The sequence below is a fragment of the Dipteris shenzhenensis genome, chromosome 2 (assembly GCF_047967505.1).
Source record: "Dipteris shenzhenensis isolate YYH24624 ecotype China chromosome 2, Dip_SZ_1.0, whole genome shotgun sequence".
Classification (NCBI taxonomy): Eukaryota; Viridiplantae; Streptophyta; class Polypodiopsida; order Gleicheniales; family Dipteridaceae; genus Dipteris; species Dipteris shenzhenensis.
In genome coordinates, this window is record NC_141597.1 from 63,306,834 (window position 1) to 63,329,822 (window position 22,989).

The window sequence follows — 22,989 nt, forward strand, 5'->3', positions numbered from 1 at the left end:
AGTGGGCTGCGTCATCCTAAACCTACAACTTGCTCACCCTCTTCACCAATGTGATTTCAGCAACGGCCCATATATGACTCTCAACAAAATCTGTGGCCTAAAGGTGGTGAAGTGGGCTACGTGTGCCTGAATCTACAACCAAGCTCATGGGAAGTTTTTGCAGAGGATGGCGCCTTGGAGAGGTCCAAGGTGGGGGTCGGGCTGGGCGAGGTGGGGAATGCTACAATAAGTGAGAGCTTGAGAGATGTTGCAATCGCCATGGGGAAGGCACCCTGAGAGGTGAGTGTGTGTTGTGGGCGAATAAAGCTAGATGATTGATGTTGGGTGATTTGGGCATTGTGTACGGGAGAGGCGGGTCAACCAAGCTTTGTTGCTACTGCTCGATCTTCTTCAAAGATCACGCCCCTCACTACTACTACTTAGTAAGTAAAGTGGGGTTGCTGGTGCTGGTGAGGTGAGCAAATTGAGGAGCGTCATGTTCAACAAGCTCAGCAAATTCCGTAGCAAGGCCGACGTAAGTAGCTTGCTTCGATTTCTCGTCTTCTTCTTCCATCATCCATCTCATTATTATCGTTTTCCTTCTGCTTATCACTCTAATTTGCACTTCTTCCCAGAGCGCCAAACACAACCGGGCCTCTCCTCCTGCATATTCTTTCGATGCTCACAGTAGCTCCTTCTCCCGTGACACCACGACCTCAACCCCCTGGTCCAACGATCGGGAGGAACGTTTCGACTCCACCGCATCCTATGTTGAAAGCTTGTTCCCTCTCGACAGCACGCCGCCCCGTAGGAACGTTACCAGCAGCACCTACTCGTATGCCGAAAGTGTAGGGCCAGCATCCGATAATTGGGCTTCCTCGCAGGCTTCTTCGTCTGTCCCTGAAGAGGAAATTAATATCGGAGCTGCAGTTTTAGCCCCTTATGATGACGCGGAAGAACAGTTCTTGGAGGACTATGAGGACTACTTCGAGCATTTACATGTGGATAACATCAGAAAGGAGCAATATCCGAAGCTTGATTTGCAAAGGCTTGTTTACTTGGACTACGCCAATTTCGCCCTTTTCTCACGATTTCAGGTGCATTTTCGCTACTTTGACCGCCGATCAGTCCGTATAAAAACGAGCACGTCCCTGCTTCTTGCACTCCATTACTATTTGATAGTTTCGACCTTGTAGTAGGCTGAAAAATCAAAATTAGCGGCACAAAGAACTTCAATCAATACGCATTTTGCGATCATATGGAGATTTCCACGTAAATATATCAAGCCAATGTGGACAACATGCGTCCCTATCTACCTTGTGACGAAGTTCAGCGCTGAAGCATATATAATTACAAATAGCAAACTTCTCAAATCTATTTTTAATGCAGGTTGAAGAACACATGCGTGTGCTTTTGGAAGAGGGGCCCAATCTGGGGTCCGTTTCGCTGTCGAATGCTCCTGCCCATCTCATGGCACACGTCTTTGATACTCAGCAACGGCTACTGCAGCTTTTCAATGTTGGCAAGACTGAATATTCTGTCGTTTTCACAACGGGCTTTACAGCCGGTTTTAGACTTTTTGGTGAAATGTACCCTTTCCGTAAGGGTAGTATATTGCTTGTATTGGCAGACAATCATCAATCCGTGCAACATGTCATAGCCTCTGTCATACAACAGGGTGGAAAGTGTATTTTGGGGCCTGTAGGGGGGGCGGATCTCTGCATTTCTGCTTCTGAGCTAAGACGACGGCTAAAAAGGCAAGGTTGGCATGGCGGGAATGCAGGGCTCTTCATTTACCCTGCACAGTCTTGTCTATCTGGTGTACGGCACTCCTTGAATTGGATACCTGAGGCACAGCAGAATGGGTGGCAGGTCTTGGTTGATGTTTCCACACACCTACCAACTGGTGCCTTGGATTTGTCTGTGTACCAGCCAGAATTTGTGCTGGGCTCTTTGCACCACATACTGGGTTACCCCTCAGGGATGGGATTTTTACTGGTTAGAAGACGAGCTTTTTCTGTTCAAAGGGATTCTCATACACTGAAACTTGTTTCCATGCTGGACGAGGGAAGCGATTGCCACATTGTCAGTGAGGATGATAACATTAATCTCCTTTCATTTGCAGCTTTGAGCTTTGGTTTGCAACATTTGGGACGTGTGGGCCTAGTTCCCATTCACAGGCGAGTGCTGAGCTTGGCAACATGGCTTGTTCAGACCCTGAAATCTTTGAGGCACAAGGATGAAGTGAAACCCTTGTTACAGGTAGAGCTTTTTCAGTCTTATGATTGCCTCACGATTTTGTGCAGATAATTTTTCTCTGTTTCCATTTTTCATCTGTATTTCTATTCTTCAGATGTATGTGTGCTGTGTCACCGATGTTATTGATGCTTTTTGACAGGCAAGACTCAAGTCATTGACTTAGTCTCTGTTTGTCTGTTGTTGGAATGGAAATCCAGGTTTATGGGCCACAGGCGGCAAAAAGCAGGGGCAGTATAGTTGCATTTAATGTGATAGACTCGACTGGCAATTTTTTCCCAGCAGACCTGGTCCAAAAACTGGCAGACAGAAACAACATCATGATTGGAGCAGGTCATTTCAGCAACCCAGGATTGGCTAATATTTTGGGTGGATCGACTGAAGCTCCTGACCCAACAGTTTTTCAGAAGGTATCGAGGTTCTCCGCCATAAGGCTCTCTCTTGGTCCCATGTCAACCTTCCAGGATGTGTATCGGCTTGCACAGTTTCTTTCACGTTTCAGAGATGAGGACTATGTTTCAACGGAGGCAATGGGATTCATAGAACAATCAAGTCAACGTCCTTGAGCAGTCACTCAAGTCAAGGTCCACAAAGAAAAGTCTCCTTACTCCTGAGAAGAGCTAGGTGACCTGTTTCAAGCTGTTGATTTCTTGACAGTTCTTTCATCTCTCGCTTGCATTGGTATGGCCTGGGCTTAGAAGTTGGCAGCCCTGCTTCTGGTATCCTTGTAAAAGGCTAATTGAAAAACATGTTCACCCAAACAGCTAAAAACAAACTCATCCACAACGTGCTGGACTGGTATATGCCTTTCCAGAGTTACCCACCCTCCCATATACTCATTACCTCCTTTGTGTAAAATGCATTTGCAGATGAGCTGTACCATCTCCCAGGACGGAGTTGACATGGAACCATTGACTCAATGGCTCAAAAGTGCCAAGACCTTTCCTGCTATCACCACCGGACAAGCATTTGGTTTTTGCACCATTCAGGAAAGGCATTCCATTTCTCCATTCTTAGTGTCTCCTCAATGTGGAAATAACGTTCTTTGGGCTACTTGTCCTTTGGGCTTGGACTGAGATCACTTGGTAGAGGCATGGTTCTACCAAATATAACACAGACTGTTTTTTTCTTGTGACTCCTTTAACATTAGTTGCGTTACAAACACTTGACAGTCAGTTCTCAGCTGACTGATGTACTTTTGTGTCATAGATAAGCTGTTATCTTGCCTTGGTGTAGAAACATCTCTCTCTCCCCCTCTCTCCCTCTCATGGTCTTTTTATGATAAGGAGATTTACCCCATATTATGTATGGAGAACAGAGAAGCTGTACCAGTGCATAAATGGTGAATGACCTGCAAGTGAGAGTTAGCTCTCATGATTGGAAACAGGCAGGACGAAGAACATTAGGAGGGAAGAAGGACATGTGAGAGGCTGCACAGAGGCAATCACGCCTACACCCTCCACCCTTTCTCTTTTCGATCAATCTTGGAAACGATTTCTTTAGTGGAATTTGGGTATAAAAGGGATACTGGTACCTGCTGAACTTATGGCTAGTTTATAGAGATGGATATACTGATGGGGCTCGTTAGAGTGGCAGGGTGTGATTGTCTGTCTGTTGACATTTCTGGTTGTTCCTGTAGATACTGTTGGGTCTCTCTCTCTCTCTCTCTCTTATAGAGATGGATATACTGATGGGGCTCGTTAGAGTGGCAGGTTGTGATTGTCTGTCTGTTGACATTTCTGGTTGTTCCTGTAGATACTGCTGGGTCTCTCTCTCTCTCTCTCTCTCTTCTCTGTCTGCGTTCTTTTGTATGATGCATTAGGTTGTCTTGTTTTGACGCGCATGTACCTAGGTGCCTTGGTAGGTGGTCTCTGCTAAAAATATGAAGGGGCAGGTCATTCAGCAACCCAGGGTTGGCCAATTTTTTGTGGGGATCCCACTGAAGCTCCTGACACAACAGTTTTTCAGAAGGAATCGAGGTTGTCTGCCGTATGGCTCTCTCTTGGTCCCATGTCAACACCCAGGGTGTGTATCAGATTGCACAGTTTCTTTGAGTTTCAGAGATGAGAACTATGTTTCAACTGAGGCAATGGGATTCATAGAAGAATCAACTCAGCATCCCGATTAAAGTAGGCTTTCCTCAGCATGTTGAGCAGTCATTTGAGAAGAGGTAGGTGACTGTTGATTTCTTGACATTTCTACTTGCATTGGTATGGCCTGGGCTTATGATAAGTTGGCAGCCATGCTTCTACACGTGAATGATCCACTTCATCCACCCATCATCCAGTAATAGGAGGGTACACAAATCAGTTTAGCCACCTCATGATATATCCTTGTAAAAGGCTAATTGAGACACACATCAACCCAAAAAGCTAAAAACAGTCTTCGGGATGGCACACCAAGGGATGAATCTACTTGCTGAACTCGTTTCATGCCTTCCCAGAGTTACCCACCCTCCCTCTCCCACACTCTCATTACCTCCTTTGTGTAACCTGCATATGCAGATCAAACCTGCATATGCAGCTGATCTGCATATGCAATGGAACCAGGATGGAGATGAAATGGAACCATTGACACAGTGGCTCAAAAGTGAAAACACATTCCCAAGTATCACCACGAGACAATCATTTGGTTTTCACACCACTCAGGAGAGACATTCCATTTGTCCACGCTTTGTGTTTCCTCAATGTGGAGATGAAAGTTCTCTGGGCTACTTCTCCTTTGGGCTTGGACAGAGAGCACTCGGAGATCTCCCTGGAAGGGCATGGTTTTACCCTACATAACATGTACAGTTTTCCCTTGCAACTCCTTTTCATTAGTTGCATTACAAACTCTTGGCAGTTCTCAGCTGACTGATGTACTTTTGTGTCATAGATAAGCTTTCATCTTCTGTTAGTATTTAAGTATCTCTCTTTCGTTTTCTCTTTTATTTTCTGTGTAGATTTTTGGACTTTAGAACAACAAAAAATCTAAATTTGTATGATTGGATATTTTCTAGTCTTACAAAGGTATATTTGATCTTCCATTGGTATCCAAGCATCTCTCTCTCTCTCTCTCTCTCTCTCTCTCTTTTCATATAAGGAGAATTACCCCACTTTGGGCTTCAAATAACAGCCAAGGCTGAAGCTGAGGACTGCGCCCAGCAGCAACCGATTGAGGGTAGGCAGGAGCGTACGCAGCTGTAGCACAGTGAAATGGGAGAAAAGGGTCCGTAACCCAGGATTTTGTCCCTAAGGTTCCTATCCACCATGGACTATTCTCCTTCATTCATAGTGATATGGTCTTGAAATTGGTTGCAAGACCAATTGTGTATAAGTCTTCCAATGGATATAGAAAGTATAACTAGGTCTAGATAGCCTTGAAGACCAAGAACAACTTGCTTCAATATAGAATTATGTATTCTAGTTTCACTTATTCCATTTTAAAAAGCGATGCCTGACCATCCGACTTAACCATCTAAGAATTATGTTAATTGATTTCATTCAAAATAGTGATGAGTCGACCATCCAAGAATTAGTGAATATGTCTGTCATATTCTCGGATCATGTATGTTTGCAATCTAGCAATATAAGCATTTAAGATACCTTGAATAGGGTTAGAAATTTGCTGAGAATACACAATCTTTGAAACCACTTATGTGGGCCTTTATGATGACAAATAAACATGTGCTCTTCCTAGAATAGTCTTGGAGAAATAATCCATATGCCCCATTATAAAAACTATTAGAGAAGTATAGATGTTTATTACCATGCAAGCTACTATCAAAAGTTCTTGTTGATTATGTGTCACAGGCATACCATTATGGTGATCAACTTTATTGTTCATATCGATGGAAGAATGTGATCAATCATTCAAATTGAAATGGATGTCAACCACACCACCAATACTATGAGTACTATGAGTCCCTTACATATGAATCAAGTTTCATGCACACATAATGACCTCTAATATGTGATTAACATTTTATCGACCTTGACAGGAAGCATAACAACCCCAATTTATTGGGCCAACCAATTGTTGAATTGTGTTGAGAAAAATTGAACTACCATAAAAAGCGAAGCATTTTCCCTTGTATATAGCACAAAATATTTAGGTCCCTTGTTATTGGCCTATCCCTATTTGGAAGTTGTAGTAGATTGATGACCTTTTCTTGGTCGACAAGATGTCAATCCTTCCTTTAATTTACACATCTTTAGATCATATCCAAGGTTGTTTGTTCTTCATCAATTTCTTTTCATTGCCTCTCAAATTTGTTCATTGATTTATCCAAGTCTATTTATAATTATTTTTCAAATCCAGTAAATGCTCACCTCAAGATGGCATGTATGTTGGTATTGGATTTCTTCAAAAATAGTATCCCAATTGTAAAACATCTTCTTGTTTGGAGAATTGTGTAACCTTTATGCCTTTCCTCATTAGTATCCAATGAATGTCTTTTTAACCTTTCCTTTATTACTTTTTGATGCAAACTTTCTGTTTATCCTTGCTGTTGTAAAGTTTGGTTATTCTCTACACACACAACTACAAAGCTTTAACAAATGGAAGGTGAAATCTACTATCAAGGTATGCAAGTTATTAGATGAGCATAGCCTACAAACAATCCACACTATTTTTGCATGTAAAGAAATTTGAGAAGAAAGCGTCTACATGCACTAATCCTCCGCATCCCTGCAGGGCTTGTAGGAGGATCATAGTTGATCACAACATAAGAGAAAATACTCTACTTATCACCTGAAACAAGCATGCACTCTCCAATGTGGACCTCTACACCATGCCATCCTTTATGGTGAAGTCAAGAAGTAGAGCCATGCCAATCATGCCATTCACAAAGCTGTCATTATGTAGGTGCATCCAAAAGATGCTCTCAAGAATTGCGGCAAAAATAGAAGTAGGAATCTCATCACCTGATAGTGCATGTTTATCACAAATATCCTCCATGCAAAAGATGCTCAATCCACGATGTGGCTAGACTCCACAACCCATGACCCCATGCAATAGTTTGGTTCTCCCAACAATGTTCATCCAAAAACATTGATAGGCCTCACCATGTGATTGATTATGATACTTCATTCTTTTATTGTCATACCTTTGAGTGCATGCATTGGTAGGTGGTTGATCACATTCATGTTGTTGGCCTTACTCTACCCAATAAGAATTTCAAAAGTCTTGATTTATAACAAACATCTGTACTTTCATAGATTGTACTTCCTTTTATAGCATCGCTTTTCTGTACCTATCTATTTATGTACTTATGCATCTACCCATCTACCCATCTAGCACATGTCTACCTATCTAGCTAGGTATCTACCTATCTACCTACCTATCATTAATCTCCCTTCCAATCAAATTAGGTTTTGTCACATAGCAATATCATCCTTTACATGACTATGTGTATGTGTGATACATGGCTGCATTGATAAATAGAACCATAAGGTTAGTACCCAAATGGGTGATCGAACTAGAATATGAAGAGGAAGATAAGAAAACTAGACATCAAGCTCTATTTATTATCAAATTTCAAAGGCACTTTTTATGTAGACAACAAATCAAAAGATCGGATGCATGCCATGGGGCGAGAATATGAAGGCAAATGAGAAAGAACTCTAGGAGCTTGTAGAACTACTTCTAAATGAAAAAAAAAAAGTTGAAGAAGGGTCCATAGGTTAATATCAATGCAAATGGAATAGAGTAAAAGGAAACAATACATTTCAAGGAAACTTTTTCACCAATAATTAAAACAAAGACAATCAATAATTAAATAAAGACAATTTGTCATGAGGAACTAATGCTTGTTGTGCCTATTCATGTAAGCCTTGTTTGGAGAAGGAGGGAGTAAGTGAGAGGGGGGACTGAGAAGGTTGGTTAAGGTGGGAGAGAGCGAACACTACATTGTAATGAAGAAGAAGATAATTATATACAACGTCACTCCCTTAGTATTAGGGTTAGGATTGGTTTTCTATGTCTTTTGTATGTAGAATAGTGTAATTAACAATATTCGTAACACCCCTCTTAAATTGCACTCAATGAGTAGAGGGTACATGTACAAGATATCTTTTTGGATTCTCTAGAGCAAACGATAGCTAAAAAAGGAAAACTAAAAAGCCTACAATGTTTGTTAACGTTTGGTTATTCTCTACACACACAACTACAAAGCCTCGACAAGTGGAAGGTGAAATCTATATGATGATCTACAAGTTATCGGATGAATGTAGTCTACGAGCAATTTACACTATTATTGCATGTAAAGAAATCTGAGACCAAATCTTCTACATTCACTAATCCTCTGCATCCCTATGGGCCTTGTAGGAGGATCATAGTTGATTACAACATAGAGAAAATACTCTACTTATCACTTGAAACAAGCATGCAATCTCTAATGCGAACCTTTGTACTGCGCCATCCTTTTATCGTGAAGTATAAGAGTAGAATCATACCAATCATGCCATTCATAAAGCTATCATCACTTAGGTGCGGCCAGAAGATGCTCTCAGGAATCGTGGCAACAATAGAGGCAAAAATCTCGTTACCTAATCCTACATGTTTATCCATATATGTCCTCCATGCAAAAGATGCTCAGCCCACGTGGCGACTAGACTCCACAGCCCATGACCCCATGCAATGGTTTGCTTCTCCCAACAATGTGCAACCAAATACATTGATAGGCCTCACCATGTGATCGATTTTAATACTTCATTCTTCTAGTTTCATACCTTTGAGTGAAAGCATTTGTAGGTGGTTGATCACATACAGCATATGCTATCTGCCTTACTCTATCCAATAAGAATTTTCAAAGTCTTGATTTACAACATCCATCTGCACTTTCATAGACTGTACTTCATTTCATAGGACCACTTTTCCGAACCTATCTATTTATGCACCTATCCCGCTACCCGTCTACCTATCTAGCTATTTATCTTCCTATATGTCTACCTATCTAGCTATGTATCTACCTACCTACCTACCTATAATTAATCTCCCTTCCAAACAAATTTGTCTTTATCACATAGCAATATAATCCATTACATGACTGTGTATGTGTAATACATGGCTGCATCAAAAAATAGAACCATAAGGTTGGTATCCAAATGGGTGATCAAACTAGAATGTGAAGAAGAAGATAAGAAAAGAAGACATCAAGGTCTATCTACTATCAAATTTCAAAGGCAACTTTTATGTAGGCAATGAATCTGGGTACACGCCATGGGGAAGAATATGAAGGCATAATGAGAAACAAGTCTAGGAACTTGTAGAACTACCTGTAAATGAAAAAAAATGGTTGAAGAAGGGTCGCTAGGTTAATATTAATGCAAATGGAATAGAGTAAAGATGTAGAGCAAGGTTGATTCCAAAACGTTACTCCCAATAGGAAACAATACATTTCAAGGAAACTTTTGCACCAATAATCAAAACAAAGATAATCAATAATTAAACAAAGACTATTTGTCATAAAGAACCAATGCGTGTTGTGTCTATTGATGTCAGCCCTATTGGGGAAGGTGGAGGAGAGTGTGAGGGGGGAGCGAGAAGGTTGGATAAGATGGGGAAGAGTCAGAGGGAGAGTGAGAAGGTTGGATAAGGTGGAAGAGAGAGTGAACACTATAATATAATGAGAAAGAAGATAAATATATACTATGCTTTTGTAGTCCTCTCTAGAATAGTGCAATTAATGCTTTTCATAATACCCCTCTTAAATTGCACTCAATTAGTAGAATGTACATGTACAACATATCTTTTTGGATTCCCTGGTGCAAACGATAGCAACCACTACTAAAAAAGGAAAACTAACAAATTACAATGTTTGTTAAAGTCTGGTTATTCTCTACACATACTACTACCTTAGATTTAGGATTGTTGCACATTTGCACACACACATGCCACCCATGTAAAGTCACACATTGTTGACTCTTTTCTGGCATTGGTTCCTACACGCAAACACATCAGCCTTGTACAGCCTCTTAGCTACTCTCAACACACAATTGTCATCATTTTATTATAGACTTGATCCTTGGCACACAATCATTCTTCCATTACATGACCTGATTCAGATTTATAGGTTCAGCATAAGCCCCTAGTGGCAGCTCGAGCATAAGCCCCTTAGTGGTGGCAGCCTTTTATAGTGATCTCATGGGTAGACACTCTTGCCGGTACACAGGTAAGCCTCTTGGACAAAGCACTAGACCATCGCCACCATGCAGCTCTTCACATCACAGCATTGATGATATACCAATCATCATGACTCCGGATGAGATCCATGAGTGGAAACAGAACCTACTTTGACCATTCATTGCCACAGGGTATGTACCGGTTTATGACAATGACTCGAGCCTCATTGATCTTGGGAGATTGGATGTAGATGCTAGCATGGATCAGCCCACACATTTTGATCATGCACATTTGGTAGTAAGCCCTCAGCATGAGGCATACTTGATGGTAAGCCCTTAGCACGAGGCAATCTCATCTTCTTTTTTTTTAAGGCAGTCTCATCTTCATCAGTACAACCTGATACTTATGATGCACATCCATCACTTTCATGCATGGATCCGACTCTAGGATCCGATTCCATCTACTGTCACATTAGATGCAAATACTCATCAGGAGTTCACCAGTGATCATGCAATTTTTCAGCAGATAAGTCCTCAGTACAAGGTGCTCACATGTCTTGCTGCATGTAGAGATACGTGCCCCAGGGCATTCATCTCCTCAAGTGATTTCATTTTAGCATCCATCATTGATGCTTTCGCCTCTAACATGAAGCATACTTTGGACACAGTCTCCATTAGCAGTAATAGTACAGATCACTACATTAGCTTATAGGGCATTCTAGCATCGGCTCAATCATGTTGCATTGCACTAGCCTTGGATCCAGTGATCACCACCTCCTCTTTCGATCAATAGATCATTCCTCGGCATGGGGATACTTATGCATCAGTGAAGTACCACCCCAATGTAGTGGACATTATCAGTATCAACCATAGCACAACCTGGGGAGACTCAGTGTTTCATCAAGCACTTATGGTTGTCGTATACAGTCCATACTTGATGCAGATTAGTAGTTGAATCCAGGATTGCAGATCAGTCCCTCCATCAGCATCTGGAACCTCCTATGCCTCAAGGACATCTTATGCATTCACAGTCATATTTCAGGCTTCTAGGCCTTTATACTGTCACCTCCTTCTTGATGAGCCTACAACAAATGCTACATCCCATGCCGATGGATGTTTAGCCATGCACACATCAGATGACCTTCAGAGCTCATGACAGTTGAGCATACAGGTTCGACAAGTTGCCATACCTTGTCATTTGTACGGGCCTCTTCATCAACAAAGTAGTGTATCACACATGCACCTTCGGCCCTAGCTTCTATGCATCCCTTGGATCACTCTATCCATATTGACTATGCAGTCTTCTTTGACCCACATCATTTGATAGAGATAATTTTATTACACCATACCTCTGCCCCATTACTACCAATTCTTTTGGATTGTGGAGACTCAAGGATAGGAGGCAGGGATTTTCCTATTGAGGAGGAGTGGAGTGGACCGAGTTCTCTGAATTTTTTTATTGGGGGGAGGTTGAGAGAGATTCCAAAACTATTATCTTCAGGTCCTCAATGGTGGAACTCATACCTGCAGTTGGCTACTACTAATCCACTCGTCTCTTTAAATTTGCTTACTCCTTTTGGTCCACTTGTTGCTTCACCTGATACACTTGCTATGTTTTTTTATAACAATTGCATTGTGGGACTTCCAACCATGGCGTCTTTGGCCATTTCATTGCTCCGAACTCCAATCTATGCCAGATCATACAGAGGTGTGGTCCAAGCTTGTAGTGGGCCTAGTTCTTCAAGCAAATGCCTTGAAGGTGGCTGCCAAAATTCTTTGTGAAGATCTCAAACCAATCAATTTTGATCTTGTGGTCATAGGCTGACACATATTTTGTTGCATAGGTTCATGGAGTATATCTCAAGCTCTTCTTTAAGTTGATGCACTTTGTTAAGAAGTAAAATAACACTACTTCTTGGCATCATTTACCTTGCTAATCAAGTAGCCCTAGGGCTGGTGGAATGTGTTTGAGGCAAACTAATTATTGCAATGAGCTTCGTTCACCTTAGTGATGCACTTCAAAGATCCCAACAGCATTGGTGTGAGAACACCTCTGTGTAGAGCCATTTGTCCAAATGGACTCTCCCCTATCATGAATGTTGATGCTATCAGTATTGCTTTCATATGACTGCAACAAGTCTTCAACCACTTTTGTGATCTAGATATCAAACCATGGCTTGTTCACCATATCAAACAGAGCATCTCTTTAGCATCTTAACTATGGTAGGAGGTTGCTCAATTGGATGTGGTCCTTGAAGCTGTAATGATGGCTTTGTCACTTGGTTGGTCTTTCCTCTCTCTTGGAAAGAGCCAAAGACATGGGAGGTGTGGTGATGGGAGCAACAACAAGGAGGATGCAATGGTTCTCAGGAATGCAATAGTAAGAGAAAAGCAATAGGGAGCTTCAGCAATTGGACTTTACTCTAAAAAATAATGAAGCCTCATACTCCCTACTTTTGCATGTAACAACAGCCCATTGGAACAAGATGCACCATCAAATTTAGTGTCCTATGCAACACGTCATATGGAACAAACTTGCTCTAGTAGTCTCATGATTAGCTTTACTTATTGTGAGTTTAAGGCACTCACTTCCACGTTGCATCCATTTAGGAACCTTTGAACTAGTCACTATCACCAAACTCATTGTAGCAATTCTACATGGTTAAACTTGGCTTCTATTGATCAACCCAAGAATCACTTGTCCCTCCAAGTTAGACAACTATACTGTGCCATTTTCATGAACTTCAATCAACTCATATGGCCCATTCCACTCAAAGTTAAGATTGGTCCTCAACTATCTTCCTTTGCATTATATAGTAATCCATTTCTTTAAATTTTTTGCACAATATGTCGATCGGGACAAGCCTTCCTCCATCTTTGGATTACTTGCTATGTTGTAGCTTGTGTGTAGGGCTCATCTAGCTTATTTAGCTATTGCAAGCATTGCTTGATCACTTTTGGTTCTCCAAGGTGATGATCAGCTATCCTACAATATGTAAACTTGGGACCAAAAACTCCACTAGAACCATAACTTCTAAGCCAAAGGTAAGTTAAAATGGGGTGAGATTTGTTGTAACTTTGTATGCTATCCTATACACCCATAATGTGCTAGGAAGATTTGCATCCCAATACCGTTGATTTGTACAGACAGTTGTAGTAAGCACCAATTTTAGAGTTTTATTAGTAGAGTCAACTTGTCCACCATTACACCATAAGTAATATGTTGTAGCCACTCAATGTACCACCATAAACTCCTTAGTGATTAACTCTAACACTTATTTCATTAAATGAATTTACTTACATATAACATTTTCAATGGCTATAGTCCAAGCCAAGTTGTCTTTGACAGCTTTAGCTTTAGCCAATTTTGTGGAATAATTTGTAGCTGCAATGACATATTTGTTTTGATTAGCTATGTTCTTAAAAGGACCCATCAAATTGAGGTCAAATCATTGAAAAGCTTCCCATGGCTCACTCAGTTGTAGAGGCATATGATCAGGGAGAAGCATTCGACCTATGTACTGACAAGCATCACATTAAACACAATCGGCATGTGCATCTCTAAACAGAGAATTCCACCATAATTCAACCTATAACACTTTTTAGGTAGTGAGATCTCCAATAGAATGTCCTCCAACAAGCACTTATGGGCTTCATCAAGTATTATAGCTCACTCTGTGGCAAAACGCATCTTTGTAGGATACCATCTGCACACTCACGATGCAATTGCCCACCTATTAAACTCTACTTCTAGGCGTTCATGACTAACTACCTGTGCTTATCCTTTAGCATATGCTTATTAAAATTTCTCTGGACTATTGTGTCATCCTCTATTTTAGTAAAATAAACTACAAACAAAATGGCATTTGGTAACTCAGTGGTTACACCTTTATCACATTTGACATTAATAATCTTGATAAATTCTCAACTCCTACATGTGCTTTCCCAATTGTATGTATAATTATTGAAGCAATAGCATCCACCTTACCAATCTTCCTTGGATCACTGCTTTACTAATAAGGTACAACAAGGCTTGATGATCAACATAGAAGATGAGCTGATTCTCAAGTAAATAGTGCCTAATTTTTTGCACGCTATAAACCATACCAAGTGCTTCTTACTCAATTGGGCTATAGTTACACTTCGGTTGAGTCATCAAACTACTTGCATAATAGACTGGGTGATCCAACTTCCCCTCTAGTTGAGCTAGTATAATTCCCATAGCATAAACAGAGGCATTTGAACAAACATGGAAGATAACATCCCAACTTGGATATCTAATAATGGGTGGTTAAAAAGCATGTTTTTTCAATGTATGGAAGGCATCATAGATTCAAGAGTCCATTGAAACTTCATATGCTTCTTGATAAGTTCATACAATGGAGCTATTGTCTTAGGAAAATCCTAAATATATATTTATAAAAACTAATAAAAACCAACAAAAGACCTCAACTAAGTTAAAGTCTCTAGCTATTGTCTTAGGAAAACCCTAAATAAATATTTATAAAAACTAATAAAAACCAACAAAAGACCTCAACTAAATCTGGCTCAAGCATCCTTTGTATTTGACTGGTATATATAGAAGTGGGGGACACTTTGGTACACAATTTACTTATAGGAGGAGATTATCAAGGAGCTGTGAAGGTAAGAGGGTCTCAATCTCAATATCCTATTTAAGAGTTGGTCAACTCAATCAACTATGTCACATGTAGTTGGTCAGAACATGGCCTATAATATATGAGCTAACTTACTCTTTCCCAATGGCTTTAACAAGTCATCTAGTAATCAATTGGGTTACATGCAATAGCTATGGCCACTCAATGCTTCTTTCACTTTTTCTATGATGACTTTGAAAAAGCCAAAAACATTCTTTGAGATAAGGGATCGTGTGTGTGTGTGTGTGTGTGTGTGTGTGCACATGCATACCCGAAAACGTTTTTGGGTACTATGGACTATTTGGACACAGAGATGGCATTTTAGGATGAGACAACAGTTTCCTCAGGCATATGCTTTCTTCAGAATGTCCCTCAAGCAATCTTTATATGATAGTTATGCTGTGAGCAATTTGGATGCTACTAGCCTTGAAGTGTTTTCTCACTATTTTTGAGTGCTTCCATTAGGCTCTCTTTTGGAGTCTAATGTCATGTACATTGATTTTATGTTAATTTTATAGTCACTGGTTTTACAAAAAAAAAAGTGTGTGCATGTGCGTGCTTGTGCACGCACATGCATATGTGCATGCACATGTGTGTGTGTGTGGGGGGGGGGGGTGGAAGACAAGACAACAACCCCTTTTGCGTAGTGAAAAGACAAAAGAGTCAAGGTAAAGAAAAGAAAGAGAACATTATAGAATTAAGTAAGAGTTTGAGTATGTAGGTAAAGCACCTATGAAATTGCACAAAAAGTATAGAAGAGCTTTGATAAGAAATGACAATAATGTTTTTGCAAAAAAAATTGGAGCTTGGTGAAGTCTTAATAAGCATCTCTTTTGTTGAAGAGGAGAGTCTGCATAATTGCCACCATCCAACAAGAAAACATGGTAACAACCAGCTTAACTTTAATTGGGAAGACATGTGTCATAAACACCCCTCCCTTGTTATTAGGGTCACAATAAAATAGTGGCTTAGCTTAATGTGGACTTTAAAGGTGTGAAAAAAGGGACCTAGAGAGAATTTTAAAAAAAGGAAAAAGGATTTTAAAAGTTAGTTTTAGAAAAATAATAAAAATAATTGGGGGGAATCAAGTGAAATTAGGAAAAATTACGAGGAAGGAAGAGGAAAAAATAGGGAAGAAAATAGGAGAAAGTTGGTTAAAGATGCGGGGAGGGGGAGGCGTGAGAGAAAATTTTAGAGCTTTAAGAAAGAAATTGAAAAAAATTAGGAGGAATCAGGAAAAATTAGGGATTGTTTGTGAGATAGAAGGAAAAAGAATTAGAAAAAATAGGAAAAGGGAAAATTAAGAAATTAAGTGGATGCAAAAGAAAAAGGAGAATTGTGTGTGTGTGTGTGTGTGTGTGTGCGTGCATGCACATGCATGCATGCATGGCATGTGTGTGTATATGTGCACACGTGCATGCACATGTGTGTGTCCATGTGTGCTGGGTCGAATTATGATCATGTGTAACCAATGATGGAACTACTTTGGGGGCACACCACGACATGTGCTCGTGGGATTTTTTTAGATATTGGATAGTGGAGAGCAATAGAGTATTGGGAATAGTGTGACTTTTGTATTTCTTTATTTGATGGACCAATTGACCTCCCACTTGCTACCTCAACTCTCCCATCACATTTTTGTACTGTAACCAAACTAAAAAACCTAGTTTCTCAACCAAACGTGCTCCATTTGTCTTGAAACCAAATCCTCCCATTGAACTATCACACTCCTCTCATTCTCTCTCATTTCTCTTCCTTCTCTTACATTTTTGAGTGCCATCTCAAGTTTTTCTTGCTCCAACCCTAGTTTCAAATTTCGTCCTTTCTTTTGAGTGAGAAGCTTCTTTCTCTATTCTTCCTATCATGGGATAGACTCTTACCTGCATTTCCCTTCCATTTCACATTCACTTGTTCAAAACTTTCAAGATTTTTAAACGAGATTCACCATGACTTCTTCTTACTCTATTTTGGGTGTTTTTCTTTCAAATCTCATCTCTTCTTCTCTCATCTAAGATTCTCTAATAATTTTCAGTTAGAAACTAGAGGCAATCAATGTTTTGGATGAACCATGAATGATGCAAGGTGAGCTACCGGATGAGATTCTTAAAGAAAGAAAGAAAGAAGATTGACTTTCAAAAATTACATTAGGTTATGCATGAAAATCAATCTTTCTTTTGCCCATCTCTCAACATTGGTCACTTTCTTTACTGCAATCTCTAGGGAGGCATGATTTCAAACCATTTGTGAAGGTTTGGAGTCTATCCAAGTAGCTTTCATAGAGGTTGAGTTGAGTCAACCTTTGGGACAATGCAAGATAGTAACAATGATGAGATTTGAAATTTAAAGGTGTAACTTTAAAGAAATAGTGAGTTCATTGTTCATTTTGTGTAGTTGTGTTGTTTTCTTCCAATATATGATTTGAAAACGTTAAAATATTTGCTCATTTTGTAAAAAAAATTATGAAAAATGAGCTTATAGATCTTTTCTTACAAGAGGGAGTAGTACAATAGGAAAAAAGCAAACACTTTGGATATCTTTTCAATCAAGTAAATAGTTTCAAACATGTACACTCTTACTATCTGTAGTTTTCTACGAAAGTTTGATTCAAATAGATTTCAAGATGTTTGGGACCATATAATTTGTTTGGAGCAAGATCCATCAACTTCAACATCCTAGAATACAAAAGGGGCCATTGAGGAGGATGTGTTTGATCACATTTTTCCTTCAAGTATCCCTGCTCTAAGAATCTAAGAATCTATTATTGTTCATTCACAAGTTTTTTGTCTTTTTTACATTTGATAGTTTAACAATGTTTGTTATTTCCAAGTGTGATTTATGTTGTTTTATTGCAATTTACTAAGTCAAGTGTGCCTCTAAATTTGCCAAATGCAAGTGAGTTTATTTATTGTTTATGTGGTATCTTTGTATGTGATATTAGTTTTGTTTTGACATGTCCTCTCCCACCTTACGTTCCTCCTAGTTTTGTACCTTCAATTACATATTACCTGCCCTAATTATTTTCCCTCTCCCACACACTCACCCTCGCCTACACCTATCATCACCTCACCTTCACCACTATAGTACCAGATGAACATGCCAAAACTGCTATGCCATCACAACCTACTCGTGATGTGAGAGTAGCATGTGCAATGTTACAATGAAGCCATATTCTCATAGCATAAGCATATACACTCTTTAGTCACTTTTCCCATATCCATCACCTCGCATGCACCAAAATTTGATGTAAACATCGTACTCAACTATCACTTAACATATTCATATGCATGGTAACATGGGATATCTACAAAGTCAAGATGGGTACGAGCATATGCACTCTTTAGTTAACATATTCTCATATCCATCCCCTCGCATGCATCAAAATTGAGTGAGCATATTCTCACATCCTTCAAAATCCATCCCTTTGCATGCACTACATCAAATTCTAAATTACAATTAGCACAGCTATGATATCGTCAGTATCTTCCACCTTACTATTAACACTAAGTAGCTCGAGCTCATCCTTTTCTTCATTGAAGGTGTCCTCAGCAACTACTTCTGTAGTTGATTGTTGATCACCAATTCTCGAAGCATTGGATCCACTCCCTGCCCTAGCTGCAATATTGAACCCTTTCAATGGCCACAAGTTTCTAAAATAATAAACCAGGTTATCAACTCTTGATGGTTTTAATCGGTTGCATCTCTTCGAATGAATAAAATCGTATGCACTCCAATTTTTCTCACATGCACCAGATGATGCAGCAATAGAGAGCACACATGTGGCAACATGCTACAACTCTAACGTCTCTCCACCATATTCCTGCCACCAAATAGGTGCAATAGCTATCTTAATAGCATCAAGATGCCAAGGATCTCCGAATGAACCTTACGGTTCATGTATTTTACTCTTTGCTGGTAAGCTAATTTACTTTGTTCTCTCGAGGGCAACTTTCTACAAACCTCTTGAAAGTTTTGTATGACTTTTAGATTTGAGATTGGGCATGCATCTGATATTGTGGATGCAATGCAAATGCAACTCTATGCAAAGGGGTGTGCATCTGAACCCATCTCTTATCAGCCAACTATACAACCAATTGCTTCTCCTTGGCTGAAAAGTGCATGTATTCTTTAACTAATCAAAATGCTTCGAGCATTTCTAGTACACTTTACCCATAACAAATGCATCTGCATAGACCATCCTTAGCATGAGCACAAATGGCTCTATGCCTTCTTTTATTCTTTCAACATTTCTTTAAAATGAACCTTGCTATACAAGGTGCGCACATTTGTTGCTAGGTAGTGTGTATTGTGTCTTTTCCTCTAGCCAATTCGCTCATTGTCAACCTACAACAATATCAAGTAAAGCCTGACACACTTCCAACAATTTTGCAAGTACAAGAAAAGTTGTGGCAAATCTAGTCTGACAAAATTGTTGTAATTGCTTCACTAAGTGCTCTCTAAACACTATGTGTAAGTATTTAGGACTCTTTATGAAATTAACTAGCATGTTAGTAGCTTGTAGCACTAGTTGTACAAATGACAATTGCCAAATATCTTTTAATAAACAAGTTGAGAGTATGAGCACCACATGGCACCCATGTCCACATGGGATATTTGCTGTGATCATCTCACCTCCTGCAATCATAAAATCAGATGCTTTATCTGTTACTAATGAAGTAAAATTATTGCTACCACCAATATGAGAAATTTATCTTTCATATACTTTATAAATGTAAGGTTAATTTTTTTCTTTTAGAGAAGCATTGATACTTTCTAAAAACACTGCTCCCTTTTTAGAGGAATGCACATTATATTTATTGTGGGCACGATACTTTGCATGGGTCAGAAATAATGCTATTTCAAGGCTCATGGAAAGTATCATGCCCATTTCGTACCATTTTCATGGGTAGAAGCACCCCGATACACATTTTAGTACATCCACCCATCAAAAGCAAGTGTACATCCATATGTTGGAATAAAATCAAGAATCTTTTTTTATTGAATTATGCCACTATCTTTTTTACTTTATCAAGATGAACCATTCTCATTTTATTTTAATCTGGCAAGACAAAGCTGCTCATGCACATGCCTTTAATGCATTACGAAACATCTCATCTCTCATTGAATGCAATTCCATTCTTTACAAACAGTTCCATCCATCTCAAGTGCTCTTCAGCATCACCTGTGATCAACTTGTCAATAGATTTGCATACTCCACTTCGCGTCCTAAATTTAAAGGCTCCCCCACTTTCTCATTTTCATCAGCCTCAGTGCTCACATTCACACTAGCCGCCAATAAAATTATGCCCACAAGATTTACACTGTACAAAGGAGACCTAGGCATGCACTTTTCATATTTTGTCATGTATGACCAAATTTTACTATGCACCATACTTATGAAGTAACGTACAAAAACATAAGTTTCAAAGGTAAAAATACAAAGTATTATACTTTAATTTATTAACTATTTAGAAAGCATACATATTTAAGCACACATGTGAATACTCAAACATACATTCACCTACTATTGAAATAATATAATAGATATTCACTTGAAGTTTATTGAAAGATTATAAAATATATCCATTCATTTACATACTATTGAAAGAATAAAGAATATTCATTCAAAAGTCATAATTAAGAGTGCAAATAGTTACACATTCATTCACATCTAATTCAAAGAATAAATATATTCTCTAAAGAGTAAGTATAAGAATATAACCTTGACAAATACGAAAATGCAAATTGTAAAACATTCATTCACATACTATTGAAATAATAGAAAATATTCATTCAAAAGTAAGTGTAAGAATGTTAAGACTTAACAGATCATTCACATAAAATTGAAAGAACACATATATATTCTTTCAATAGTAAGTGTAAGAACCCTAATTAAGAGTGCAGATTTTAAATAGTTATGCAAGCATTCACATCCAATTGAAATAATAAATATATTCCCTCGAAAGCAATTGTAATAATGCACATTGTGAAAATTTCATTCACATCCTATTGAGGAGTCTGACTAAAATATTTATAACTTTCATTATAGTTATCTGATTGACGTGAAATCAAATGTAAATTTGAGCTAATTTTTAATCCCAAATACTTTCTTCCAATAAGCGATATCATACAAAAGTTGGCGCCTACAAAAACCCATAAATATCGCCAAAACAAGCTTTGATTTTTACAAAAGCATAATTGTTACAAAACCATGAATTGTCACCAGTCGAAGCCTAAGATTCTACAAAAGCATGATTTTTAATAACATTTTTGACACTTCTTGGGCTCAAGCAATATGTATCCCACATTTCCCTTTAGAGATGAGCGAATATAGTTAATGAACACCAAGCATTGTGCTGCTAGTATTGTCTGATGAAGCTTCCATGATCATAGGCTCCTTTCCTAGAATCCTACCAAAAATCTCTCTGTTAAACTTCACTAGATACATCAATCAGGCTGCCAGCAATCTTCAGACTCAAGGGAGAACCCTCTTTAACAATCTAAAAATATCTTGGAGCACTCTCCAAGACTCCCTTCATCTATTTGTCATTGCGCAACTATTTATATCGATAATCCATAGCGAAGAAAATGGTACTCACATCGTTCACCAGAACAAAGTAGGGAGCAATCATGCTTTTCCACAAACTTTGGGTGCAAGACATATCCATACCCTGGCCTTGGAAGGGGATCACCCACAAGGCAAAGGGATAATATTGGCCGTTGTACAACATCTTCAAGACACATTTAGTAAATGGCCATTCTAAAATGACATGAGAACTAACATCTCCATAACATAAATGAGCAATCACATATATTTGCATTGTTCAAACACACCTGATTCTTCATCTCATTAGCCCCATACTGCACCTACAACTGCACTCCCAATTGGAGGTCCTCAGTACTAATGTTCTTCGAAGTCATTTGAAAGTGAGCCTGCCCAATATCTTTTCAAAAATACCCAAGCATACCGTGAAAGGTATGCATGTTCTTTTGTCGCAAAGCTTTGCACATAATCACTCCCTCCATAGGTCTCTTCTTCTCCCACCCGGTGTATTTTTATATCAGCTTATTCACACCCTACACACTCTTTGCAAATGATTCTATAGACCATCTGAAGATGAAAATGAAACAGAGACCCTCCCCTTGCCACTAAACAAATTCCTACAAGACAACACGATTCAAGAAACTTCTCCATAGCCCCTATGAGAGCAACATCGATGCCAACACCTCCCATATCAATTGTCATGCTCATCGCAAGAAATTTCGACCGCTCATCTTCGTAACCGAGGGTCTACCTCTACCCTTTTTCACCACCTCACACCTTTGAAAATCAGACTATCAACCTACAATGCAACAATACAGAACTTTAAATCATCCCCACATGCATGCATTAGGTGTCCACTAACCTCTATGAACTTTCCAATCCATCTGCAAGCCCATTGCCAACCTCCTTCTTTAGCCCAACCTTTTCGCCTTCAACATTAGCCAATTGCTTAAGTTTCACCCTCTCTGCTCATGTCCGTCTCCCCACACCACCCATCCCCGCTCTAAAACACTACATCTCGATGAGGCAAGTCATTCCTCCACTATGGCGGGGTGGAGCAACTTACCATCTCCACAATCTCGTTTGCTCTGGATATCCATAATTTGACATGTGTCACGCATGAAGGTGCTTCAAGTCCCTTTTGCTACCATCCCTTATATATCCACTAGCCTTACCTAATAGCCCTTATCCCTACCCACTAACCTCATCTAATAAGTTTATCACTAACCCCACACTCCCTCGACGTTTAGTAATTGCTTATAAAACTCATCGTGGGTGCCTATTGAAAGAATAAAAAGTACTCATTCAAAAGTAAGTGTACAAATGAACTAATTAGAAGTTCATCCACATAAAATTGAACTAATGCATATATATTCTTTCAATATTAAATGCAAGAACTCCAATTTTGTAAAGATGGAACACATTCATTCACATACTATTGAAAGAACAAAATACT

General features: G+C 39.2%; 1 protein-coding gene across 1 annotated transcript; it reads left to right on the forward strand.

The window, feature by feature from the left end:
- The first annotated feature begins 412 nt into the window (after nt 1-412).
- Nucleotides 413-5,023, forward strand: LOC147905148 (molybdenum cofactor sulfurase-like). The gene is made up of 5 exons (XM_087390480.1): nt 413-514; nt 615-1,076; nt 1,369-2,241; nt 2,436-2,645; nt 3,105-5,023. Exons 1-5 carry the CDS (start codon nt 476-478, stop codon nt 3,309-3,311), a joined length of 1,791 nt encoding a protein of 596 aa, XP_087246606.1. The 5' UTR covers nt 413-475; the 3' UTR covers nt 3,312-5,023.
- The last annotated feature ends 17,966 nt before the right edge of the window (nt 5,024-22,989 follow it).